The 26,694-nt window shown below is 53.7% G+C and overlaps 3 protein-coding genes across 3 annotated transcripts; 1 reads left to right on the top strand and 2 right to left on the bottom strand.

Moving 5' to 3' along the window:
- Nucleotides 1–901: 901 nt before the first annotated feature.
- Nucleotides 902–12,760, bottom strand: TGME49_254300 (hypothetical protein). Its single transcript, XM_018781049.1, has 16 exons — nucleotides 10,289–12,760; nucleotides 9,354–9,698; nucleotides 8,260–8,854; nucleotides 7,028–7,834; nucleotides 6,614–6,725; nucleotides 6,092–6,232; nucleotides 5,473–5,879; nucleotides 5,195–5,260; nucleotides 4,868–4,964; nucleotides 4,348–4,442; nucleotides 3,509–3,769; nucleotides 2,958–3,147; nucleotides 2,665–2,822; nucleotides 2,223–2,327; nucleotides 1,812–1,869; nucleotides 902–1,485 (listed from the first exon to the last, which is right to left on the bottom strand). Exons 1-16 carry the CDS (start codon nucleotides 12,045–12,047, stop codon nucleotides 1,351–1,353), a joined length of 5,331 nt encoding a protein of 1,776 aa, XP_018638142.1. The 5' UTR covers nucleotides 12,048–12,760; the 3' UTR covers nucleotides 902–1,350.
- A 1,818-nt stretch (nucleotides 12,761–14,578) lies between these two features.
- On the bottom strand, nucleotides 14,579–21,047 carry TGME49_254290 (hypothetical protein). Its single transcript, XM_002369442.2, has one exon. It carries the CDS (start codon nucleotides 20,198–20,200, stop codon nucleotides 14,645–14,647), a length of 5,556 nt encoding a protein of 1,851 aa, XP_002369483.1. The 5' UTR covers nucleotides 20,201–21,047; the 3' UTR covers nucleotides 14,579–14,644.
- A 2,638-nt stretch (nucleotides 21,048–23,685) lies between these two features.
- On the top strand, nucleotides 23,686–26,487 carry RPC9 (DNA-directed RNA polymerase III RPC9). Its single transcript, XM_002369441.2, has 2 exons — nucleotides 23,686–24,632; nucleotides 25,020–26,487. Exons 1-2 carry the CDS (start codon nucleotides 23,923–23,925, stop codon nucleotides 25,711–25,713), a joined length of 1,404 nt encoding a protein of 467 aa, XP_002369482.1. The 5' UTR covers nucleotides 23,686–23,922; the 3' UTR covers nucleotides 25,714–26,487.
- The last annotated feature ends 207 nt before the right edge of the window (nucleotides 26,488–26,694 follow it).

The following is a 26,694-nucleotide window of genomic DNA, read 5'->3' as shown; positions in this document are numbered from 1 at the left end:
TTCGTTTTATGATTACTGGACTTAGGTCCACGATTCATGCACCACTGCCACGTTGACAACGCGGGCAACTATCGGTTCCGTTGTACGTGCGATGTAAAAACACGTGTTGAAAGGTTAAAAACGTTAACGCAGGAGGAGCTACTCTCGCACTGTCGGCTTCTGTTCGCAAATGATCGACTTGCTACGTGTTTCGGCAGTCGACCATCGGCGGAGACCAGATAGGCTCACTACGTTGTTAATTTCGTTCGCACCACGTCTGAACACCGCAGAATGGATTACGCAGATAAAATAATAGAGGGGACTCTCTCAGTAAGTGTGAATTGTCGCAAAAAACATTGCTGACCTCGCTAGTCCTTATGGTTATGCCACACATTGCACGGTCACAAACCAGATCGCCGCTAGCCTCAGACCTGCTGCAAGCGCTTTCTCTGCAAAAGATGGGTTTACCAGGGATTTCGAAACGTCTTGACCACATCGAAGCAGTTTTTTCGGGCGCTTGTGTGCTCTTGTGAACTGGTTTGCCGGCATTCACTGGAATGCAACTGCCAAATATAGGTGGTGAACACGACAGCGACAACGACTACAAGCGGTAGAGCTGTGTCAGAGGGTCTGCTGCACATGAGACGCTGCTTCTAACAAAGAATGCTTTTGGTCGTGCCATAGAAAGGCCACAGTAGTTCTGTCTTTTCTCAGTTCCCGGAGGTTGCCCCTGTTTCTCAGAACCCCGGCTAAAACGGCCAGCAGGCATCCTCTTGGGCCACAACTAACAGTGGTACCTTAATGTTTCATGTCTTGAAGCAATCACAGTGTCTGCGGTGTGAATGAATTGTAACTCACAATTTTAGGCTGCACAGAACTGCCCTAGGTGACTGCCGGTTCTGGTGGAACAATAACGCTCCATGACGTCAAGGCAACTTGAAATCGCGGTTTGACTACCCACTTCGCACATATTCGATCGGTGCCGCCTCCACAGGGCTGCAACAGGTCAAGCGCTTTAACCGCCGTGTCAAATGAATGGTGTTTTCCACCAGAGAGATTAAATGCGTGACTCCTAGCGACACATGACTCAAACGTCGCTTAGAGAGTGCCAGTATCTGACAGTAAGCTGGACCTGCATTGCAACTCGTGTCTGGCTTTGCACACATCGCACCCAATTCGGTTAAGCTCAGCTCCGGATCGTCTGAAGAGGTGCTCTCTGTATATGATGCCATCATTTCTACAGACGAAGAAAACATGTCACTGTGAGCGTGCAAGCACTTCTATTCCTGCGCTGGATCCAGAGAAGAACTCCCGTACTTGTACCTCGGCCAACAAAGACCCAACCACATCACGCCAACTGCACGCATACACTTAGCGGCCTCGGCGCCGCTTCTTCTTGTCGTCACCTAGAAGAGACTGGATAGGCGCTACGGCGCGGGCCCGGCGGGCTGCTTCCTTCGACTCGCCAGTTGTTAGGGGACAGGGGAGCTGAAGTCGATATTCACGCTGCGAAAAGACAAGGAGTACAGATGCCACTGTTTCCGATCACGACTTGGCTTCTCTTGGTCTGCAAGTGGAACTTGTGACGGACACAGCATTAGCTTACGACATTCACGAAAGAGCGTTCTGCCCGAGCAACACACGACAACTCAACATGCCGCACACACCGAAAGAGATGTTCATTCGCTGAATAATTCTACGGCACATAGAGACTGGCGCCAACCACCAGGGTTGGGACGACTGTTCCAGCATGGGAATTCTGCTACGTGAGAAATTTCGGTAGGTACATATGTAATACATGCGAGCAAATCTATAAGGTGGGGTGAACTTACCGGCTTCGACTCGTTGCGTGTGTGCGTTAAGCCAATAAGCGAGGCGCATGCCTCAAAGCTGCAGTGACACATAAAACCAAACACATTGGATATGTACTTGCGCGATTCATATATATCCCTGGCTATATAATTCCCATAAGGTGTAACTGAATTACCTTGCTCATTCGCACCCTCTCCTCCGGCAAATCTCAAGCCGACAAAACAGCTAACTGAAATACTCTTTTCGAACTGCTTCATCTGTCCTTATCACAGGCATCTTTTCAACACGAGCTGGCACCCGAGTTTGGCGTCTTCGTCATTTCTCTTGCCGAACGATGACCAGAATACTGTGACCGCACAGGGATGAACAGGTAGCGGCTTGACCGCAGAGCGTGCTGCACATGCGTTTGCTGCGACAAATGTGGAACTCACTTTGATATATATCGGCCTTTCCACTCGTGCACCAACAAGCTTTCGAAGTCGAACTTCCAGTCAGCCGACGTGGCCACGCAGATCCACAGGATTGTTGCCAAAAGCCTGCATCCAGTGATGAGGATTGGACACCAAGTATGCACACAGAAACCATTAGCACCCGAATAAGAGATATTAGTTCCCGTCTGAATTGGAATTCAGATATGCCGCACAACGGGCTGAGTCTTGTTGCTCCACCAGGAGCCTGTCGACTAGCAAAGAAGCTCAGGAACGCTGATTCTCCGGCTGTGGCGACCATGCCGAAAGAATAGCTCTTGGCAGGAACACAGAACGCAACGTCCCACAGCACTGCGGGATGCTAACAGTCCTTGGAGTATTCCATCAACAGCATGATACATACCGAACTACGAGCGTCAAACCGTTTTGCCCGTTGACAACCTACTTGGTTCTGTTGGCTCTTGAAACAAAGAGTTGCTCCTGCTCATCTTGCTGGAGGAATGTGCGGGAAATCCACTGAATGACTGAAGGAGGCGGGACGTCGGAGGTGCTGTCAGAATCGCGAGACTCACGACCAACGTGGACACGGAATAGGTTGGAAAGCTGCAGAAGAGATAAACAGCGCACACGCAATGAAGTAGGAGAGTTTTGAATGCGTGCTAGAGGCTCTCTCCGCCGTTCGGCAAAAAATAAATACTGCGTCCTCCCTCCTACCGTGTGTTCTTCTCTTTTGCTTACCCCTGATTTGCCCGAGAAAGTCTTGTTTTGCCGATTATACAACAGAACAAGGCATCGTAGAACTTTGGTGAGCCGAGCAAACTCATCGACAGAGAATGAAGAGAGCAGCGGGCCTCCTTTCCTGTTCTCCTGGAGGAAGCGGCGTTCTTGGGCAATGTGACAAGCGAAGTCCACAGCAAATGTGCCCCAGCTGCATGTCAGGCATGACACAAGCAATCGCGTAAATAGATTTGGCTACGCTATAGGGAGAGGCGCACCCAACAGAGAAAAATCAACGTCAAAACTACTCGTCTTGACTAACTGACAAAAACAAAACTGCCTGGAACTTCCCACGCTGTTGACGCATCGACGTCACTTTACGTGGCCGAAAACGCCACCAAAAACCAGACGCCACGCCAGGTCTTCAGGCCATTTCTTTTCCACGAGGCGTTTGCCAATCTTTCTGTTTCCCATCCCACAGGCTGAACACACTCGAAGACGTCATCTGCTTCAGCTACGCGTTGCACTGTACCAGTACCAGACGAAAGAACAGAAACGTCGAAAGTATGTACCTTTCCTTCATCGCCGCCATGTCGAGCTGACTGGCACGAGTGCCATTTTTTATGAGGGCAGAAAACGGAGAAACACAGAAGGAACTGTAGCCGCCCTCCTCGCTCTTGACCAGCTTGAAAGGAAGAAGGTCTCCTACGTCGAAGAGGTCTTCAGGACGAACAGCTGACGCGTTGAAAGAAGGCAGCATTTCGTACAGGCGATCTTCGATTGTAGCTCCCGCTTCCCGCATCTCGAAATCCCCCTTCGAGGCTACACTGCGGCTGAGATACAGAGACAAAATTCACGGAGACACACACGCGAGAGGAAAATTTCACTCAAATATCAACAGCGTCCCCAACAACGCAGCACACGCCAAGGCTTGCCTAGCTCCTACGCGCCTGCCTCGACTGCCTCACTACATCACACCAAATTCTAAGGAATCAACGTGAGTGGACTTGCAGGGTGCATTGATTAGAGATGATGGCCGCACAAGACGCATGCAGAGAACTTGTCAAAGGTGCGGTGCAGCTCCGGGTAAAGCGAATATCTTGGCCGCACCAAAAACACTGGCATTCGCTTCTTCTGTCTCATGATGTTTTTCACTCCCACGAAAAACATGGTTTGATACGAAGCAACAAGACATCGTGGCGATAACACTTAGTATAGCTTTGAGCCTACAAACTGTGCATGGCATATTCACGTACTAGGTTTATTTAAACTACCTTTCTCTGGGAATCTCGACCAGGAGCGATGAATACCCCGTCATGGTGGTGTTTCCGAGCACAGTTGAGAGGAGACTTGTAGTGCGCACGAGAGATTGTCTCCCAGATAAGAAGTGTAGTTGATCCAGAAATCTTACCCTCCTACTTCCGCCGAGAAGACATCGTACTGACCACGGAGAACGTCTGCCGAGAAGCTTCCGAACGCATTCGCAGACGCACCAGAGCCGCCCTTCTGAGTCGCACAAATGCGAAGGACGACACAAACCGATACACGTTTCCCGCTGGAGTCAAGCACACTGCGAAAGTGGTTAACTGCAGAAGAGGAGCATGTGAATGTATGACGAAGTCCGCAGCAGGCTCGCTGACAGCCTTAAAAAAGGCGCCCGATACGCTCGTGAAAGAGGCCTAAGCAGCCAGGAAAAGCAACAAATCAGAGGCCCTATACACTACTCCGGAGCCGGCGAATCCTGTTCGCATTCATGCCACTATTCCAGGAGGAGCATCCAAGTGTCGTGGGAGCAAAGATGGGGAGCCACCCTCAAGCGGTCGTCTCGTGTGTTCAGACTTGGGCAAGGAAAGCTAATGCCAGGTACAGGCACACCGGCAATAAACACAATTGTTTGGACAAGTCCTTTGTGGTGTTTCCAAGTAACTTACGCCGACGCTATTCTCCACTTGCCGCATGCGCCGCGTGAACGCCTGTTCTTCCTTCTTTTGTAAGGCAAAGGCACAACGGGCCGTCAGGTATACCTTGCTGGAGAAAGAGCAAAAGCAGAATGGAGGCCGAGATGCGCGATTTACAAATTGGTCATCGATCAGGCGTATCGTTCCCTCCCCCCTGCACCAGCCGATCTCTCTGTACGAACTGCTTAATTGTTTTACTAACTCAGACAGCTGACTACACCGTATACACGCCCCGTCCATTCCATCTTGGGAGACTGTCGTGAAAGACGCGAGATTGTGAACTGGAAAAGATGCACTTACACGAAAACAGGGAAGACGCGCTGGATATACCGAAGAAGAAGTCCGGGAAGGAAGTTCCTTGTGATCCTGCGAGAAAAAAAAAGACTGCCGCAGCACTGCATGTTAGAAGCATTGCAACGAGTCATGAACAAGCATGTACTGTTGAGTCCACCTTTCCGGAGCACGATACACATAAAAACACTGGCGATACGACACAGATACCAAACCCTCTCGTCTGGCTCCATTTGGTGATCACCACCTCCCATGCTCCTCGCTCCGTCCCCGATAAGTCGCCTCACATGTCGCGTGTTCTTCTGTCTGCGGCGGCGACTGCAGCTCGTGCAATGATCGCAGCGTCTTCAGCAGCTTCGTCGATTCTCAAAAGAAGTTCAGACGGAAGTTGCATGTGAGCAGCGGCGGAGTTCACAGCTGAAGTGTCTCTCTGGAAAGCACTCAGAGACTTCTCTTCGCGCGGGCGACGTGTGTATTGATCCGCAGGTAACCACCGGCGGCGAATCGCCGCAACCAGTTGTCGAGCTTGATTGTCGTGTGAAAGCGCAGTTGAGGACTCGTCCAAGAGATCCGAAACCCAAGCCCCGTTGACAGCGAGGAAATCTTGAAGAAGGTGCTGTTCTGTGAGAGGGGCGTTGGCCGAAGCGAAGGCCGCGTCACGCCAGTAGCCACCCAGCAAGAGACAGAGACGTGCCTGGAAAAGGGGGAGACACAGTTTCGGGGAGAAGAGGGGAGAAATGGAAAACAATCAAGAAAGACAAATCCTTTTTTTGATTCCGTCACAGTCAACGAACAAGGAAAGCGGATTAAACGTCCACACGTCTTACGTGTACCCAGCTAGGAGTAAGGCTACAGTCAATTGGTTTCTCTGACCTCTGCCGGTTGTTGTTTTGGCTCTTCACTTACCTTATTGACATGCTTGAGCTGATTCTGCCATATCATCGCATTCATCAGGAGTATATTTCGTGCGTTTCTTCTTTTGCTCAGCAAACTCTGCAAGAAAGTGCCTCTGGACCGTCGGCGGAGATCCGTGAAAAGACGCGCGAGCTGAAAAGAGGCAGCGCACATTCCACGCACCGAAGGGATCGCACATGGCAGGAACCACGGATGACGCTGTTTGGGGATTTTTTCAAGAAAATTGAATTTGTCTTCAGAGGTACTCAGCAACATATCGGCAGGAAGCTCTCCCTTCGTCGCTCACCCCCGCCTTTGTGAAATGACGCCACAAACAAGGATGCTTCAGAGAGGTATGTGTCGAGGCTGTCGCAGTTGTTTCACACATTTACAGCGTGGGTCGTGCTTAACGTATTTTCTATCTTACACAAAGAAGTGTGTATGTTGGTGTTACATTGAAAACGTGGCGGTAAGGACAGACCTAACGCTCGCCACAGAGCCCAACACGAGACGGGAAGGAAAATAAAGACTTACGAACTGTTCCTGTCTCTGTCGCGGCGTTTCGGTTAAGAAGAAGACGAGGCGACCAGCTGGGATCACTCGAAGCTCGCGGCTTTCTTCATCGACGACCACGTAGAATTCACGCCTGGCATGCATGGGAAAGAAAGACGCTTCGTATCAAAGACATCATCTCGCGCAAGCCTTTTCCTCCAGATGAGGTCACTCGATGTTTTTGATAATCTGTTGAATCAACCGCAAACAAACTAACACGTTGTTCATATCTTGGTACGCACACCTAACGATTCTTAGTGTGGCACGACCCCGGAACACCAGGGACTCCTTTTGAATTTCAGGTTGCTGCAGCACCGAAACATGGCCAGAGGACGAATCTAGTGGATTGCGGAAGATATGTTGCCTGAGAGATGTCAAGCTCCGAATGCATCTTACCTGCCAATCAGTTTGTCCTCCATTCCGTGCAAGACTTGCTGATACAACTTCGTCTTCCCCAGCCTCGAGTGAACCTCGGATTCGTCTAGGCAGACGAGCTGAACTTCTCTCGGCGTCAAGGACGTCTTCCCCGTCGCCTGAGCTCCGCGGCCGCCTCCCCAAAGTCCTTTGGCGACCAATCCGAAGGGGAAAGCTGAATATTGCTTCTTCTCGTCCGAATGTTTCGCGCCACGACTCAGTCCATCGCTGGGCTCTGACAGACTCACCGATGGACTCGCCTTGATATCCCAGCTCGGCTCCACAGAACGAACTCGCGGTTTCCTTCGCAGTCGAGAAAGTTTCTTCGGCTCAGAGATAAGGTTAAAGACGGAGGACCCTAGCGACCCGCTAGCAGAATTGTCTGCCCCATTCCACATAGGCCTCGGCTGCATCTCCTCGAATTCGCGCAAAGCCGTAGCCTGCTCAGAGGAGATGAGCGACTCAGGAGAAAAGCTTGATGTCTCGGAGGAGCCCAGAGGGCGCTTGCGGGGACGCGTTCCTCGTTTGCGACGGCTCGCGGAAGCTAGCGCAGACGCACCAGCAGCCGCAGCGTTCGCCAGCTGAGTGTACCGGGACAGAGAGACTCCGGGACCCAAGCGTCCGAGAAACTCGTTCAGAACGTGACCTTGCCAGCCTTCATCCATAGGCGCGTCGCCGGTGCACTTCAGCACGCCAGAAGAACCCGCATAAGCGGGGGACACTCGAGAGAGGGCAGAGGTCTTGCTCGCTTTCCGACTTTGGCGCTTACGCCAAGAACGGAATCGGCGTCTGAGGTCAGAGAAGCCACAGTGCAACCGATTAACATGTGGTTCACCGAAACGCGCAACGTAAACTTTCTCCGTCGTTGTTCCATTTCAACGTCGGAATTCCGCCCAAGTTAAGTGTATCATAAAAACAACGCAGCACCTGAAAAGGGGTACCGAGTTAGATTGAAACGGAACGGCAGTGTTTTGCATGCTGACGCTTACCGCCTACAGCGGCCAGGCCACACTGAAAAAAAGATACACCCGCTCGTCGCGAGCCCGACACACAGTGACAAGGCAAGAGACAGAGACACGCAGCACCCGGTACGTGGTGTCTATTCAGTGGCTACCAGAGAAGTACTTAGACGAATTCATCGAACGTTCACACTCATAAATGGCAGGACAAGCTCCGCATTTACTTTTCTGATAGCAACCGCCGGGAAATCTCACCTGTAGCTCGCCTCGTCACTGACAAAGGCCCGAACGGATTCATCGCTGCTGCTGAATTCCACGACCCACGGAGAAGAGTCATCACCATAGCCGCATTCCGAGGATGCACCGAGTTTCTCTCTCTTCCCAGTTTCTGCTTCCGTGTCCTCATCTGAAGCTTCATGGCGAGTCTGAGTCTTGCGATTGCTCCTTCGGATCTTTCCATAATCGTCCTGGCCCTCATGTTCTCTCTGTCTGCCTGTCTCAGCTGCACAGTCCGTCGACGGCAGGTACGTCAAGCGACGCTTAGGAGGCATGTAAGACCAAGAAGTATTCAGGTGGGTGAATCCGCCGCCGAGATACGCAAACGCCTTCTCCAGGTCCGCCTCTCCAGTGGTTTCTGGACCTCGGTTCTTCGACGTCCACCGGCGCGACGAGGCGCCTTCGACCGCTGCCACTCCTTCGCTGCGATGCGAACTCTCTCGTCTCGTTTCATGCGGTGCCTGCGCGCCAGCCTGGCGCTTGCGAGCGAGGGCGACCTCCCGGCGGTGTTGGGCCTCGCCCTCAGTCTCTGTGCTGTCTGCGTCTGTGTGCATCTGCAGACCGTCACCGTCGCCTGAGAAAAAAGAGGAGCATAGGAAAAAAAATCGGAATAGGACACCACAGGCCCGAGAACATAGAAAAAAAGGGGACGGCGTGAACCGGAACAAACGACAAAAGATGACTAAAAAGGCTCAGTCGTGCAGCACCCCCGCCGTAAGCTATACAAGGTCACTCAAAAATGCAGTATGCAACTGCCACAGTGTTGCCTGGTAAGCGTGAAACCGTTTCATGTCTTGAAGAGACACAAGACATGCGGAGGGAAGGGCCCGACGTTCTCTGCTGTCCAAGCTACAGGACAACGTAATGGGAGGAACGCTTGTGGGAAGGCGCGTATTTACGCTTTCCTACGAAACGCGGAGCATCCCAATAAGGTATCACTAGCTCGGGATCCCGCAGCGACCCAAAGACACCGAAAAGCTGGCGGTGAGTAGTTAGGCTCCGCGTTGTAGGTGGCAAAAGACGACAAAACGTTACATGTTTCTTCGCAGCTCTCAGAAGGGTCTTCCGTTTACCTCCAGAAAGCAGAGAAGCGCTGTACGCGCCGAGCGAAAGACAACTCTTTTCGTCTCTTCCTTTTTCTTCTCCTTGGCCTCCGAGAGTGACATCGGACTCAGCAAAGTCCGGAAGGGCATAGTGCAGACCTGTCTTTTCCTGACCTTGAAGCATGCGGAGTCTGTTCTGCTCGATAACCTGCCGCGCGGCTTTCCTTTCATGACTCCGAGGTGACAGATCCGGAGCAAGTCGAAGCGGCCGGAAAGGGCCTAGCTGTCGCAGCCAAAGAAGAATCTCCTGCGTCCGCGAAGAGTTCCCACTGAAGGCGCCGCCCCAAACAGTCGAGTACATGGCACCCAAATGCCCTGAGTGTAGAGCAGACAAACACAAAAAAGAACACCATCTGGCAGGCTACGTCCGTGTAGTCGACACTTACCCTGACTCGTAAAACGATGAAGAGACGGGAACTCAATTGGTGAGCTCGTAGAAAAAACCCAGGGACGCGCACAAGCAAATGGTCTTGAAGAACCATTCGCCGTCGTCCGCCTCATCATCGGGCACCTGCTCCCCGTCGACTTCATCCAGACCGAGACAGTCACAGAACTTCAGCTACAGACAGCACACTCCTACCGAGCAATCAGAGAATTCGTATACAAGCTTTACACGTGCTTTGACATTCACATTTTTATTAGTCACCTTCTCCTGGGGTTCGTCTGTGCGGAATGCACGGATCGGCTTCGCGTCGCCTTGAAGCCTGCTGAGCAACTGCATGAACGCGTTTCACAGTCCTGTCTAATGGTCCACAAGGGCGTCCTCTCCCCCCCCCCTCCCCCACAGCGCCCAAAAACGATCTTGAGGTGTCACCTGCAGCCAGCCAACTTCTCCAGAGACAAGCAAAAACAGCATTTGCTTCAAACTACACGGAAAACAACAGTGCAGACAGGGGCAGACTTACCAACGTAAAGCTTCTTTGTCTGCCTCTTCGTCCCCTCTTGGGAATCACCTTCTTCGCCTGGCGCTCCTCCGTCGGTTCCTGCACATGCCCCCATCCACGAGACGGAGAATTTGTCCAGGCGCATCTCCTTCAGCGCGGCAGCGAGACTGAGTCTGAAGGATCGCGGCGCTGGCTGCAGACCCTGCATGCGAGGCCAGCGACTAAGAAGAAGAAGCAGACGGACGAACCCAGTTTGGACAGGCTGGAGGAGCAAGCCGGATGTCCCTTCCAGCTCCATCTGTTGGAAGTGTTGGAGCTGGAGAAGCCAGCGCGCGCAGTCTACGCAACGCAGCGCGTCGCTACCATGTTGCGCGAAGCAGGGTGGAGGCTGGAGGACTTCTCTCAGGTTCTCTCTTTCGTCCTCTGCGTGCTTGTCCGTATCGGATTGTTGGGCCGCCCCTGCCTGGAGAAGGCGCCGGCATTTTTCGAGTCGAAAAATTATCTGGCGTCGCTCCTCTTCGTCGACGAGAGCCTGTGACGCCGTGTACGCATCCGCATTCAAAGTGCACGCTCTGTCGGGAGGGAGGAACTGGGCAAGAACCATCTCGATCGCGGCCGTTGAGGTGTCGCCTCCAAAGAGCCTTCGCGCCGCAGCTCTCCACTCTTGCAGCTCTCGCCGCGGGACCCTTCTTCCCGCTTCGACTTGGTCAATTCGGCGAATTTCTTCGGCTGCATGAGCCAGCTCTCCGCGCTCGAACTCTGGGCCAGGCGCCTTTCCTTCTGCCTTTCTCAGTTGTTCGCCGGCCACCACAGCTCGCGTCGCCTCCCCACCTACGCCTGAGGCGACGGAGTAGATCCCATCCCTCGCCCAGAGACTGAGGACGGCCTGCAGATTCTTCAGGCTTCCCTCGTCTTCACGCCACTGGAGCATAAGGTGTTCAGCTTGCATGCGCCGGCGCTGAATCTTTCGAAGGGAGCGCAGGGCATGGCGAAGCGGCAGCGCGGAGGCGTCCAAGCGGCTCTGCTCCTTTGGGAGGCGTCTGCAGGCGTCGGTCGCGTCAGTGGCGCCCGCAGGCTCGTCTTCGTCGCTCGATGTGCAGATATCTGACTCGTCGGCGTCGACGGAAGTGAACAGTCTGCCGCCTCTTTGAAACAGTCGGCCCTTCTGGAGCTGAGCGAGCACACGGGAAGTTGTGCTGCGACTTCTGCCTGCGTCGGCCAGCGCGCTATCTGCTTCTTCGCTCTCGAGAACAGCTAGGTCCTCCTGAAGCGCCTGAAGACACCGGGCGAGAAGATGCCTCTCCGCCAGCTCGCGAGCGTCGCCATCCACGCTCTTCGCACCCTCGCCTGACGCGGACCGGGAACCGGCGTTCTGCGCCGAAGCCGGAGCAGGAAGGCTCAGCCACGAGGAGAGAATCCGGTCGGAGAAAGACGAAGCAGCTCCAGTACCCACACCGGCGAGTGCAAACTGCTGAAGCGCGTGGAGTGCAGGCCCCCATTCGGCCGCCAGCATGCGCGAGCCCTGCGCGTTCTGGGCTTGGTGCTCGACGAACTGGTGACTCTGCAGGTCTTGGCCAAAGTCCAAAGTTGCGGAGGCAAACCGTGCATGCGGGGGGAGAAGTCCCGCGACGAGTTCTTCATATTGGACCACTACGGAGGAATCAGCACGGCTGCTTTCGCCTGAGACAGCGGAGTCCGCCTCCTGCTTCGTCTTGGGCCGCGAGGCGGACTCTGCGCGAGAGCCAGTTCGGCCTCTCTGGCGAACGGCCTGCGCTGACATTGTGGGTGGTTCGAAGGAGAAAAATCAAGATAGACGCAACCGAGACAGCGAAACCTGAAAAGAACTCGGCCTGTGCGAAGTCAGGATACGGCAGCCGGCAATCGGCAAACAGGCGAGAGCAGCGGCGAAGGATCAAGACAGACAGGAAATATGATGGAGGTGACGCTACCCTCGTGCAGAGAAAGGTCTTCCGCCAAACGCTATGGCGGGCAGGCGTTCAGAAATAACGAAACTGCGGGGTGATACACAGAATCAACCGACACGACGCTGCTGGCACCTGGCCTGGGCTGGATTTGCACGCGGAAGACGGTGAACATGGGAAAGAGACTGCCCCTCCTGCCACAAAAGACAGAGAGCTAAGCGGGGCAGCAACGGACGGACTGATTTCATTGGCCTGTTGTTTTCTCTTACTTCGCAGACGCGAACTGTTCCGGCAAACCGAGACATTCCATTTCAAGTACCGTTTGTCGCATTCTCGAGGCGTTTCGATGCATGCAGCGAGACCGGGCATTTTTTTCGCCGCCACGATGGAACATCAGCCTACCGGTCAAGAATTGAGAAAATGTGATCCCCTTCTTGAAGAGAGGAGGAGATGGAGTCACAGAATCGGATAATTCCGCATTCTAGCTGAGGCTGGTTGCTCCGTGAAGGCCGATTGTGGGGTCGCGAGAGAGTCTCCGGTCCCCAAAGACGGGAGAAGAGCCTCGGTGGATTCTCACTGTGAAAGAGAAAAATGGAACGATCAACAAAATGACGATGAAGGGACGCAACATCATACGACACATCAGCAGAAATAGGGGACGAACTGGTAAGACACCGCGAGGAAAAACTACGCCGCTCAACTCAGCGAACGCGCGGAATTGACGGCGCTTGTACTTTCCTCGATGCATGCGGCACATCCAATTCCGTTGGTGTGCTTCATGGAAGTAGAAACACTGCACAGAATTCCAGAAGAGCAGTGAAAGAACACCGATACCGCGAGTGAACGCGAACTTCGGTTGATGTTGGGTTTGCTACCGTTGATGTGGAGTTGGGAACGTACCAAGGAGACTGCCGGAAAACATGTGGCGCCGCTTTTGTTATTCTAACTTACACAGAATAAGCAGAACATGGAACTAGAGAGAACGCCTCGGTTCTTATGAGGTCAATGGCGAAAAATCCACCCCGGTTCGCCTGGTGATGCCACAGTCACACCTCAGCAACAAGCTTGTAGTCTTACCACTGGGACCGTGCTCCGTCACTTTCATTTTTGTAAGTAGACGTGACACTGATATAAGCGCTTGACCCTCTTGGGCTTCCGTGAACATAAATATACCTATGTGCTACGAATCTTACGCCGGTATAGCAATCAGGGAAACCCAATCTTTGCCCGAGATGCTGGACACGCGAAACTTAACACAACTACCACTGCCACTGTGAAAAATGTACTGTTGGCCATAGGTTCTCAGTGCATGAATACCAAAAACAACAGCTGGGAAATCTCCTTGCGCCCTTGCTTTCAACGTTTCTAGATCTAGATGACTGCTGAAAATCTCTCCAAGAAAGGTACGATGGTCTCCTCAAAAACTGTTTTAAAAGTATGTTGCGTCATATATACGAAAGTACACATATACGTTCACCGATCACTGTTGTGTTTATTATTATACGTTCTACTCGAGCGAGTTTTGCCCCACACAAAACAAAAGCGGGAACCGATTCTGCTCCCGAGACTGTTTCCCACAAAATGCCCTGGCGGTCTTGAATCTGTGAAGTTTACCTTTCTGTTCCGACAGAAAGTATGATTCATCTTCCGATTGTTACCACAAGCATTTTTCCTCTACACATTCTTCCTCGTTTGAATTGGATACTTCCAGTTTTTGTGGCCGGCCTCCGTAACAGAGGCACTCCGAGGAACAGAACTGTTTTCTGCGCAGGGGAAACGCGACTTCCGAGGTTGAGGAAACAGACAGGGTTTGGAGTGTTCACTTTCGCTACCTGAAAGATTTTCTGAGCAATAAAAATGGAGCGTCAGTGAATGTGTGGTCAGTTCGTAGCCGCTTCGCCCCGACATATGCTTACAGAGAGGGGACGAGACTGCTACCGTTTCATGCTATCTGCTCTCATCTTGTTAACGAACTAACAGAACAAGTTCACCAGTCAAGTGGTTGGCTTCGCTCCAGTGCAGTGGTGAGTTCGAATACTTTAAGGCAAACTGCGTCACGCGGTATGACACCACGCCCATGCAGTGCTCCTTTACTCTTCGCGATCTACAATATACTCTATATGGCGGCTGGTCCTTGCTGAGCAGTGAAAATGCTGTTGAGACGTTCTACCGACGACTCTACCGAGTGAAACGGAAATGAACGATTGTTTCTATGCGAACTCATCCAGTTCCCAACCTGCTCTCTTCGGAAGTCTTGCTACGACAGATTCAGCAGACGGTAAGTATCTGTCTTGGTGTGGCGTCCAGCAGTGTGATTCCTAGCACTGGAAAAGGATTTCGATATCTCAAGCATTTTCACGTAGATTAGAAACGTGTTTTTTTGAACAGTTCGCACCTTTATCCGCATTGTCTGTCAGAGCGGCAGTGCTGCACCTGTCACTGGACCATACGCGCTCTATCGGACATCGAGCCATCCTGGGACAAAATTGCGCCCGCCAAGATACGTTTTCAGTAGTTCCCTGCTAAGGCTGCTTCCTAAAACCTCATTCTCTGTCCAGTTCTCTACCGGGTGATTAGTCCACTGGGACGGCTCTTTCGTGATCCCTCTCGGCTTCTCCGCTTCCAGATATCCTCTCGGACGCAGCCGGGTTCCTCGTATACTAAGGCAGCTTTTCTTCGGGGCTGCCATCGAAGCCGACCACCCTTCCTGTTGCTTCAGTGAACAGGAGACACCATACAGAGCGGCAGGCGGCACTCTTGAACGCTGCGCAGATCCCTGTCGGCAACAACTTGGGTGCAGGTACGGTTCCTTCGCGGCGCCAACCGCAGTGCCACTCTCCCTTTCAGCAAGCCCGGGGTGAAAGGCGCATGCATATCTGGGAGCGCTCCCAGCCACAGACAACCGCCCCTGAGGAGACTTTGAGCGGAGGTTGTCGCGAGGAACAGAGGTCCCTCTTGTGAGGCAACGCGCGACTGTCCTCGACGGTGAAGTCCCTTGTCTTCCGCTACCACGGAAGCAGGGCTGCACGGCCTCTGGAATTGGGGTTGCCGTCTCTGTTTTCCCGTGGTAAGGTCCTGAATGCAGTGCTTGCGGCGAACGACTCGGACTTGCGAAGCGAACGCACTTTCGTTGCTGTTTTCCAGTTTCCTTCGATGAAATTCCGATGGTTGTTTGCCCCCGATAGGGGACGTAGCAGACTTCATGCAGGCTTCTCTGGACCTCTACATACTCGTGTCCGGTGTTGAAGTCTGTGCCCCGTGAAAGCCGCGTAACTTCCCCTGGTGGACTCCCCGAATGCCGTCTCGCTGGCTTCCTCTGTTCACTGTAGCCGCGGCAGCTACGCCTGCTCCCTCGGCACTTCACCGCTGATTCCTGCCAAAGTAACTCGCCATCTCGATCCACTTCACCGTCGTCTTCCACATCGGTCGGGCCATCCGTTTTACAAGTCATGAAGGCAACGTTTTCCTGCAGCGCTTGTAGCTCTCGCTTCATCTCTGGAACTCGGTAGCCCTTGTACAGCCGCTGCCACCACGGCACATGAGGCAAGCTTCGTGCACTACTTCGGTGGTTTATCTGAGGCCGAAAAGTGCAGTGTCTCAGTTCCTCTTCTTCACTCGAGAGAGGAGCAGCTGAAGATCCGCACTTGCCGCTTTTCGCGTCGTAGAGTTGTCGCTGAACAGCGATACGGAGAGCCTCAGCAGCGTCAGGCTGCAAGGCCTCTGCCCTCACCAGCTCTCGGAAGAGTGCAGCCGCTCGTCTGCGAAGTCGTGTTCGAGTTATAGGACTTTCACCGGCGAGTCCTGGTTTCTCCGTTGGTAACGCACTATGACCTGACCTTTTTCTGTTAGAGGACGACTTCGCAGTTTCGGCATGGGGTGCTCCATACTCCCAAGGAGGTAGTGCCGCTGTCGACAGAGACGCTGACGACACACTGCGAAAGTAGGGGGGATGGCATTTTGGAGCGAGTTTCGGGGGAGCAACGTGACTTTCTGGATGCAAAAACGGTGCGTCATATTGCCGAGAAACACCATACGCCAGGAAATCGTGACACTGCTGACAGTCCGGGTTGTGTGTTTGCCTTCCAGCACCCTGAGAGATGTCTGCCACTAAATGACGACGATCGCTAGCCGCAACATGGGAAGGACTTGCACTTTCCTCTCGAGGGCGGCGAACCTGCACTGCCGGTCTCCACCCACACACACCGCTGGTAATACCCCCGTGAAGTCCTTCACTCGATCTACAGGGGGCTTGAGGTATCGGGAGATCCTTGCTGTCGCAGGTCGGACTTTCAGGAGTCACGTCGACCTCCCCAGGGCATGGAAGACGCGCTGCACGTCGGATGCCGGGCCTGGTTTCAGCGAATGTGCGTCCATCCGTAAGTGCGGCCGAAAGCACCTGTCCATGCGTTGGCTTTGAGAACTGTTCTTGCGTCCCGCCTTGCTGGATATGACCGGATCGCTGCTCGCGTTCGCAAGAATCTAAAGGAGATAAACCTGTCGGTCCTGCCTCACGACCAGCTTGCGAAGGCACAGGGCTATCGTTCTGCTCCCCATGGCATTCTCCGACGAAGCCGTTTCGCGTGAACCGTTCGCAAGCGGAGCCGCCATCCATTTCCTCTTCGCGATTTCCTGCTGACAGTGGATCAGAAGGGACGCATGTGGCTGTTGGTACATCCATGTGGTGTGTTCTGCCAAGGTCGCTCAGGATGTCCATCGAGGTGCGCAGCTCCTCGTTCGCCCGTATCGCCTGCTGTGGATTTGCGACTCTGCATGCAGGGTCAGCCTCTGCCGTAGGTTCTCTGTGTTCCTTGCTCACTGTTCGAGAACCACCTGGTACCATTACCTGGCCTTGGGCAAGGGATTCTGATTCGGGGCATGCACTCTGATTCCACCCAGACGTTGAACAAGGCATCCGGGTCTTCGTGGAGGCTTCACACCCTCGCGACCCCCTTTCCGCCTCAACGAGAGAAAGAACCGTTCCTGCTGCCTGGGCTCTGTCTGTATCTTGGATCTGTTTGCGTTTCTCTTCCGGTTCTATAAGCGACGGCCGCATTCCCATGCTAAGAGTTCGTTCTTCGAAATTGAAATCACCATCCCAGAGGCTCCAGTTGGCCGTCTCGGCAGGTCGCGTTTCGCCGTGAATCTGGCGTCGCTTGTCAGGATGCACCGACAAGCGCGTGCTTCCTCGCTTTCCTTTCACCGTGTTATGTCCCTCGGTGACCTCGTTAATAACGAGAGCTGAAACTCCAGCGTCGCTCCTTTCTCTTCCGCGACAAATGCTCTGCTGTGAACGAAGTCTAGGGAGGGACAGAAGAGCGTCGTCGCTCTTGTGGTCACTGGCTGTGCTGGTTGTGGTGCCTTCGCGGGTCGACTTTGAGACACTGCGAGACGTCTTCGGAGAATGCAGTGACAATCTTCGAGGAAACGAAAGCTCTGCACGACTTTTTCGCGTCTCCGGAAGAGGACTGCATTCATTTGGTGACAAGACCACAGCTGCTCTCGCAGCCTCACGTCGCGGCAGGACAGCCGGATCCACCTTCGGAGACAGGAGACCCTCTCTGAATTGCCCGGACGAACAGGGTGAGTCTAGCGACAAGTCAGCACACAAGCTTTCTTGTGACCCAGAGCGCAAAAAGGAAGTCTTGTGATAAACGGAAGAATGACGAGAAGCGTGACGAACAGCCCGTCGACAAGAAGAGGAAGAACGAGAGTCAGGAGTCGAAGCTGTGCAATTCGCTGCTGGGGGACGCGAGGAAAAACAAGGAATACTTCCAGACTCGGAACGCCTTCCACCCGCATGTCGACGACGGCGCAAGGAACCTGAAGACGCTGACCAGCAGAACGCAGAGGCGGTGGACGTCTGAAACGCGAGTCCTTGGTGCCAGTCCTGAGGTGAAGGCGTACCGCGTCCTGGAGAGAGCTCAGGCAGGATAGGTGTTGGGATGGAGTGGACAGGTGACACAGGCTTAGGCGGAGCTCTCGGCTGAACCCAGTCGTCTGAGAAGAGAGAGAGAGATTGCACCGTCGTCTCTGACCCCGGTGACGGAGTTCTGGTGTCGTTTTCCTCAAACGAAATCCGGACATCGCTCGAGTCCTCCATTTGTGGAACAGGCGGAGTCAGAGGCGACGGGGAAGCCGACGAATCAGACGTCGGGGACGCCGGACCTTTGAGAACGTGAGCGGGAGACAGAAACAAATGTTGTGGGCGGCAAGAAGGAAGAGACACTTGACCTGTGAAAATCCCGAGATCATGTTGTTTCTCCTCGTTGCAGGAGAGAGCCTTCTCCTGCTCAAAAGCAGCAACCGATGACGAAGACGAAGCCGAGAGGGCTAAAGTCGCCGGGACATGTTCGACACCGTCAGGCGAGACGGGAGGACACGGTTCCTTTTCCGGGACCTCAAGTGAGAGTTCGTCACTCTGACTTGTGACTCTTTCCTCAGCGACTACCTTATCGGCTGCCATAGCCTTTTCTGTGGCTTCGTCTGATGTGGGGACGCAGGCACAATGCATCTGCGCTTTCGCCTCCATCTGGAGCTCCACTAGCGAGGCCGGCACTGTGGTGTCTTGTGGCCATTCTGGAGACGGCAAAACACCTCTCTGGGGCATCCGGCCGCAAGCGTTGGAGGCCTTCCAATAACAGTTGGTCGTTGTCTCTGAGTCTGCATGCAGGGCTGGGTCCGAGTTCAGCTGTCTCTCACACCACTCAGAACGGAGGAACGTCGTGCTGGTGCAGTAGCGCAGCGTCCGACTCCGGGCCCTCCGACAGCTTCGATTTCCAGAGAGATCGTCCGGAGAATTTGTCCTCTGTTCATGCGGGCAGATTTCTCGATCGCTGGGCTCAGCAGTCAAAGCCGCGGCCCTCTTCTGCTCGGAAGAAGCCATTTTTGCCTGTGGCCTCAAACTTCTTGGGACCGTTGCCTTCGTAGTTTTCCGCGCCTGCTCGGACCTTCTTTCTCCCCCGGAAGAAAGGTGCATCATTTGAAGTCGGGGAACGCGGGCTTCGAGGGCATGCCTTCCGCAGTCGTTGGAGACTGTGGCTGGCGCGTCGGGGCACAAATCGCAGCCGCCTTGGTTTTCAGAGGACAGCAACAGCCTCAGAACTTTGCCGGAGGCCTGGAGCAGGGACTGGGTTTCTAGGTGCGACAGAGCAGCAGAAGAACCCAGCAGGTTTCCAGCCGAAGCATGGACGGCCTTCCGCGAGTCGAAACCAGGTGCATTCGTATCAAGTGGACCAGAAGCTCCAGGCGTGTATCTTGGTTTCTCACACTGGATCTTTGCTTCTCGAGGCGGGACCTCGTGTTTAAAGTCCGTCAGGTGATCTGGGAGGCGACTCACAGCAGCTTCAGATTGACTGGGGTGCTCTCTAGGCGATGCGTTGCTCGCCAGAGCCTGTTGGACTCGGTTTTCCGTATTATTTTTCCGCCGATTCCTCGACTTTGCACTAGTGACAAACGGAGGCAGAGCCTGATTGTCTGTTGCCGCAACTGTCTCTGCCTGGAGTCCCGTGCTACTTGTGGAAAAGACAGCTGCGTCGCAGGTGTCTCCCTGATAGACTACCTCCGCGTCTCTCACCTTCTTTTTCGCACGATGACGCGCGCTGCTGTACTGAGCACATCGTGAGGAAACCTCTCGGAGAAGTGAATTCACGGTCTTCAGTAGAAGCAGATCCTCGGTCTCGGGTGTCGACTCAGCGGGAAGGGGAACCGGCGGAAAGTCTGCCCGTTGATTCTCTCCTGTCTCTTCTGAGTGCGTTGTCTGTGCATATGTCTCGGTCTGCTGTCCGCGCGACCCCGAACACGCAAGGAGCCGTCGTTTTTCAAGGCTGTCGCTACAGGTGCCGGGGCAGCTCTCGCTGCCAGCGACCGCCTTTGCAGGTATGAGGAAGTCGTCATTTTCATCTTGGTGCGCAGCTCTGAAAGCCAATGCACTTTCGCAGCGCCCCTGAATTTGCCCAGCACTCAGCAGGGGCGGCAAAGGAACATCGGGGAGACCCGGGTGAGTGACGGACATGCTGAAGAAAGCGGAGACACTTGGAGAGACGGCGAGAAACGAAGAAGTGAAGAACGGAGAAGTGCGGTTGCGACAATTTATCAGAGTCGCGACATCCCAAAAGGCAAAGACCCTCGAAAAGGGAAAAGGCAACGGACCCGAGGCCGGCAGGAACTCACCTGCTCCGGGGTTCGCAGAGGCGCATACGAGGAAATGCGTCCACTGCACTAACCATGTGCAGAGTGTCTGTTCTCGTCATTTTTTCAAAGAGTCAATTGGCAAGCCGAAGCTACGGAAAAAAGCTGAGAATCGCTGGAAACAGGCAAGAGGCGCTCACCATTCACATGCAGAAATGTGGATGAGTGTCGCCCTCACCATGGCACAGCTGCAGGGAAGAGCAGACGGAGTCTTGCTTACGGATATGCAAGAAGCTAACAGGCATGCCGATGGGCTTCCATGAATGCTAAAGGTCGCAGCATCAAGCTCCGTATGAATGGTGTATCCGCCACCCCACTGGACTCGTGTATGCAAATGAAGCGTGATGTGGCGGAAAACACGGGCGCCGCGACAGAGCATTAAAAATCGGGGCGGTTGACGGTATCTTCCACATGGGCTCACGTGGGCACGGACTCTGCAAAAGTTCCAGCAGACAACACTTGACTCTGACGCGATTTATTTGTGCTTGTTTTGAGCGGAATCTTGAGAGTAACGGGGAAGATGCGAGGGAAACTCTGTTGTTGAAAGAGCCCGTTTTGTCCAAGAGGCGCTTGTCTTGGAGTTCGTGCGGGCACAAGACACCGAATGGTACACCGCGGGTCAGATGAGTCGAGGCCCGGAAAATCGCGCGAAAAGCTCCCTCGTAGTCAGCAAAAAGGCAAAAGTATGATAAGAGGCGTGTTTTCGACAAGGAATGAAGCGTTTTTGCAGCGGTCTCCTTTGCACCGAAAGGCGCAGCTAGCAGGTGTCCTGTGCGCGCTGATAACCAGCAGGCGACAACTCTCTGACAATCGGAGCAAGCATGCGTCGCCTCGCAGACGTTCCTGCCCCCTTACCACATTCGCAAAATAGTTTCAAAGCCCACATTTTGTGTTGTCTTTATTTTCAATGACTCGAGTCTTCGTAAATAGGACCGCCTGATCTAGATGAGTCATCTGAAGAGAGACAGACAAGCAGTATGTCTTTAAGCTGGCTGCGGGTTTTCTCGAACGTCCGAAAAGCTCACAGCGCGCGTACCTTGACCATGAGAAGCGTTGTTCTGTGACGCCTCGAAGCAAATTCACCGCGAAAATCTCATTTCGTGGGTCGACAAAAAATGTTTTTAGGATTCAGACAGGAGGGTTAGGGGGACTCTTGAAACACAACAGGAGAGTCATGCTGTCTCCATTAATGCTGCCAGAATTCAGATGATGAATTGCCTTTTACCCAGCGCGAGGTGGTTCTCTTGAATCGTGGCACACGAGCTAGACAGAATCGTTTCCCAGCGGTGCCTTCTTCACCTTACCATGTTGATGCCGAATGTGAACTTCTACCAACGTTTGTTATGTCATACTACATTCTCCCAACCGTCTGTGTATTTTTGGCAGCGGAGACAGCTCGCTGGCCCACCGAGGTGACGATGTACAGCAACCACAAAGAACTTGACCGTCTGTCACATTCAGTGTCCTAAATACCCTAGCGTCTCTGACTACTTGATCTGAACCATCACACATGCGCTGCTCACACAAGAGCACCTGGAGCCGATAAACAGATAGTTTCAAGATGTAAACCAGGAGTCCAAACTACGAGTTGGATGGACTACTGGGATCGACCTGGAATAGCTACAAATGATGCGCGAGGAAGAAAACTGCATTACTTATATTGACTATACAGGACTACTCAGAGTTATCCTTCCTGTGAGTTTTTTTACTGTCGGAAACAGTCTTGAGGGAGTCTGACATCGAAGATGGTGTAGCTCCGGCACGATTCCAATTTTGGACGTCAACGTGAAAGTTGCTACCAGTCGCGCTTCTTTCTCAGATGTTTGTGCACGGCGACCTTTTGTCTTTTGTGGAAGGCTGTGACAAACTCAAGCTCTAGACAGCATCCAGCGCCCGTTTCTCCGCAACCCTTGCCGCATCCCCGTTCACTGACTGCGAAGTTCCCTGCGTTTATTCGGCACACTGTGTGCGTAGGAGCAGACCAAAAGAGGTCTCCGGGGGCCTGTCTGTGGAGCGTCGTTTCCCCCCACTCCGGAAGAGCAACACCAAGGACGCCTGGACTGAGAATGCAACTTCTTTACGCAGAAGTCTTGCGCTTGAGGTGAGTTGCAAAATCATGCTAGTCGTGGTTTCAGACTGTGAGGAGACGAAAATTGTGCCTGTTGTTGAAATGTGTTTTTCCTTGCCGCAACTACGGGAAATGACGGCCTGGGTGCTCGTCGCGAGCTGTTCTTATGGTTGCAGCACTAGATGCAAGGTAAAATAATCGAATGTTCCAGTATCCAACGAGCAGGGAACGACCTAGTCTGCCGGATTCCAAAGAGAAGCGACATCTTTAACGTTATCAAAATGCCCCCACACCGGAGAAGCAGGCTCCTCACACTACGAGAACCATTCACGTTTCGTGCAGTGATCTGAGGAGCCCAAAGTCAAGCCGGTGCGATCACACTGATTTGGACCCTTCACGAATAGTTACAATCGCTAACTGAGAGCAATTTGCTGGGACAACCCATAATTCGTCCTGACCAACATCGGCCCAACCGTTAGCGTAGGGAATTGTTTCACGAGCCTGATGGACGCCAGCCGCGAGAGCACTGAAGAAACTTAGGTTCTTCAAAGCAAATATGCAGACAAATGTTTTATCGGCATTCTATGATCCTATCTAAGTTCATTGCGAGCACTCGGAAGTGCCTGCTGGACACCTGCTGCGAGGTACGAGTGTTGTTAATGACTGAAAATGAGAGTCCTGGGAAGCAGCTGCCGTTTTTCCGACAATAGAACACTTCTTCTTGGCAATCCCGTTGAGGAACAACATGCACAAAAACGGAAGGTACACAGAGACTGCATAAGCTCTTGACAGCCGTTCCGATGAAGGCCGTCAACTACCCTCTGGTGAACAAAACTGGTTCTGTCAACCACTGGGAAAGATTGCGTCAGAACTTTGAATTAAATGAGCAAAAAATCTCGCTACAACCTGTTTATTTTCCTGGATTCTTCGACGGTGCGTCAACAATCTCGAACAAATCAGCATCCGGGTATTCATAGCTCGAGTTCCAGAGTGTGCTCTTCGAATGGAATAAGGAGTAATATGGAAATCAAGAAAACACGGGTTCAAAAACGAAAGTGCCTCTTAAACACCGCATAACAAGCGGGAGAAAGATGCCACTCAAGTACGGTGTGTTAGTCGAGTGGCTCGTTCAGCGCTGTCGTCGGGAGAAGAGTTGCCACTGCATGCATTTTGACGGATGCAAACGTGTTGCATTACTCTTCAAGACCATTGCTGTCCGTTCTTATTATCTTCCTGTATCTTTATCCTTCCACATGTTACGGTCTTCCAGTTTCGAGCGCGCCTTCTCAATTTTCGTGAATATTCGCGCTTCATCCCCGTCGAACCTGCATGCGCGAATCATCGCATGCCCCCGACGCGGGATTCTCGAGAATTGTTTTTGTGTCTCTCGCGTTAGGAACTTCCGAATGACTGTTTGACTTCTTGAATTCGAGGCTTCTCTGCCTCCGGGCCGTTTACTTTTTTGCTTCGCTGTCATCATGCATGTGGCGGACCCCTGCGTCGGCGTCCTGACCAATCTCGAGGTTCTCGCTTTGCTGCGCCAGCAGCAGCGGCGCCTCCCGTCCCTCCAGTCCCTGCTTCTCAGCCACTCTTCTTCCTCTTCTTCGTCAGGTTACTCTCGTCAACATGGCGGCGAGTCTGAGAAAGGCGCGGCTTCGTCTCCGACGTCGGACTCGGCTGGCGAGGGGGCTTGCGAAGTTTTGCGTCCAGAGACTGTCAAAGCGTACCTCTATCAGCACATGTTGAACCACACGCTGCAGGAGTACATACACTCCACGTGTCCGTACCTTTCGCTGCTGGACTCGAGTCCGCAGGAGCGGCTGCCCGCGGAGAAAGGCGTCCGAGACGCGCGGCCGCGAGTCACCTTTTCTGCGCCTCAGAGTCGCGGATCTCACCGGCAAGACGAAAATGTCACACCCGTCGGGCCGTCGCACAACGCTCCGGCGACAGAGGGTTCGGATCTTCGACAGATTCGGAGTGTCAGCTGCCTAGGAGGGGGTCCGTCGCCGATGGTGACTCGTGGACTGCAAAAACTCCTCGGCCGCAGATTCTTCTCGTGCGTCGGCCCCTGTCTCGAAGTCCTCAGTCTCCGTTACGGTTTGTACCAGGCAGAACTTCTTCAGATGCTGAATCTGGGTGCCTCGAAACCTGTCGAAATCTACGCCATCGTGGAAGAATGCGCCATCCGGTGAGACAGCCTGCTAGCGCCTGTTGTTTGGTGGCACGTTTCCGTGGTTGGAGTTTCTTTTTTTCGATTCAGAATTCGAGATATGCTTCGAGAACATTGCTGTTGGTGTCTCGGTGCTTATGGAGCTCAACGTTGCGTCCAAGCCGTGTGGCGCTGCCTCCTGAGACTGGTCAAGACCTACGACGCACGACGTTGGTTCGGTTCTGTGTTCTTGTCTTCTCGCGTTTCTCGTCTTTGAGGTGGATCAGTCGTGGTTGTATCAGAATATCCTGGAAAGACTAGCAACGAATTCAACACATCCAATACTCAAATTAGCTGCACATGAGAACACAGAACGCACCATCAGAAGCGGTGTGTCTAGACCTGCTGGTGCGCGTTGCTTTTCAGGCTGTCGGAAAATGAGGTAAATGAAATCTTGGAGGCAATTCAACACTACTGGGTCGAGCACAACACGACGCCGCTGCCGTACTCCGCGGGGGGGACAGGAACTCTGGCGCCGTGGCCGCCCTCGTCCCAATTGGAGCATGGCACCGGTGCGTTGGGTTCCGGTGCCTCCTCTGCCGCGGCTTCTTCGAGCTCGCCGGGAGGCGCGAATGGCTCTGCCTTGCTCGCTCTGCAAGATGGGCGCTCGAACAGCGGCCAAGACGCCTCTTTTGCGGATCTGGCTCGAGGACCTGAGGTGTCTCTAAAGCCGTCCAAGTTTCCCCCCACGCACGCTGTCTCCCCGCTGCTTGGTCCGAGGCCGGCTGGCCGGTTGTCGGACTCCAGCCTGACCCGGTTGGGACCTGACGAGACCCAAAACTTCCTCCAAACTCTGGAGATGCGTCATGCAGGAGAACCTTTCGGAGAAGGTGAGAACACGGCCTCCGGAGGTTTGCAAGCATCCACCGCTTCTGCTGAAGCGACGCCGAGACACGCCGAGGAAGAGGAGACAGAGCCGCAGGACGACTCTCGCGGAGCCCGACGCGGCCGCAGAGGCGCGAAGAAAGCCACCAGCTCGTCGCGGAAGCCGCGATCGCGGTCGGCTCCAGGATCGCGAAAGCGACTTGTCACGGCGGGAGAAGCGGAGGACGCCGCTTAGACGGGTGCCGCAGAGCTCGAGAAGAGACACCAAACAGTGGGATTTTCGCCGTATCTTGGATGCGTTTATGGAACGCTCTCTCGCTCATGAGGGTCGGGTGCAAAGCAAGTGTGGGATGCGAGGACCCGTCTCAAGGAGTTTGCTTCTGGACGCCACGTGCTTGAGGAACGAGCCTGAGGTGTACTCGCATTCGAGATTTCTCCGCGAAGAGCGGTGGGATGCTTGTCTTTCGCAGTTAACTATTAACTCTGCCGCATTTTGCGTGCCGATGAAGCTGAGCAGGCTGCTGACTGGATGGCGCACGGCAAAACTGTGAGGTGTACCATGGGCGCCATCTACGGCGGGGCTTCGGACGTCATGCGCCCAAGAATTCACGCTGCTGCGTTCTTCCTAGATAATAACCCAAGACTGCTCAAGTATGCGGATTCTGTAAGACGCGCTACGGTTGCTGAATTCGAGCGTTTTCTGTCTAGATTCTGTGTTAGCGACTGGACGAGGTAGCTGGAGTCGCCTTTCTAAGAGGCTTCGGCAATCACGCGGGAGGAGGGTCACCTTAATCTCCCTGTGTTGTGGGAGTCCCACAACGTCTCTGCGCGTGTCTCGGCCCCAAGCGGTGTGAGAGGAAATTCCCCGATCTTGCTTCCCTCGGCACTGGTGCAACTTCTCTGTGGCGACGGCGTCTCGCCTGTAGGCTCTGGGCTTGCCTTGTCCAAGCGTCTCTTGTGGCTTTTCGCGCGTGTCCAGAATGTCGGCTCTCCCCTCACTGTTTCCAGTTGCTTTTTGTGTCTGCGAGAATATGCAGTAACTTTTGAAGACAAATCTTTGCTGCGCTCGCGGGGCGACCGTCACTCGCGAGAAAAAACTGGGGATCCCGTTTCGGGCATCTCCCCCCGACTGCTTTCGGTGAAGCAGCGCGTGCAGAGAACCCTGTTGCAAGGCAGGATGAGGTGTCGGACATCCCCCATGAAAAACTGTATCCCG

The sequence above is a fragment of the Toxoplasma gondii genome, chromosome III, assembly GCF_000006565.2.
Source record: "Toxoplasma gondii ME49 chromosome III, whole genome shotgun sequence".
Classification (NCBI taxonomy): Eukaryota; Apicomplexa; class Conoidasida; order Eucoccidiorida; family Sarcocystidae; genus Toxoplasma; species Toxoplasma gondii.
Note: the sequence above shows the minus strand (reverse complement) of the source record. Positions and strands in the feature narration are given on the sequence as shown.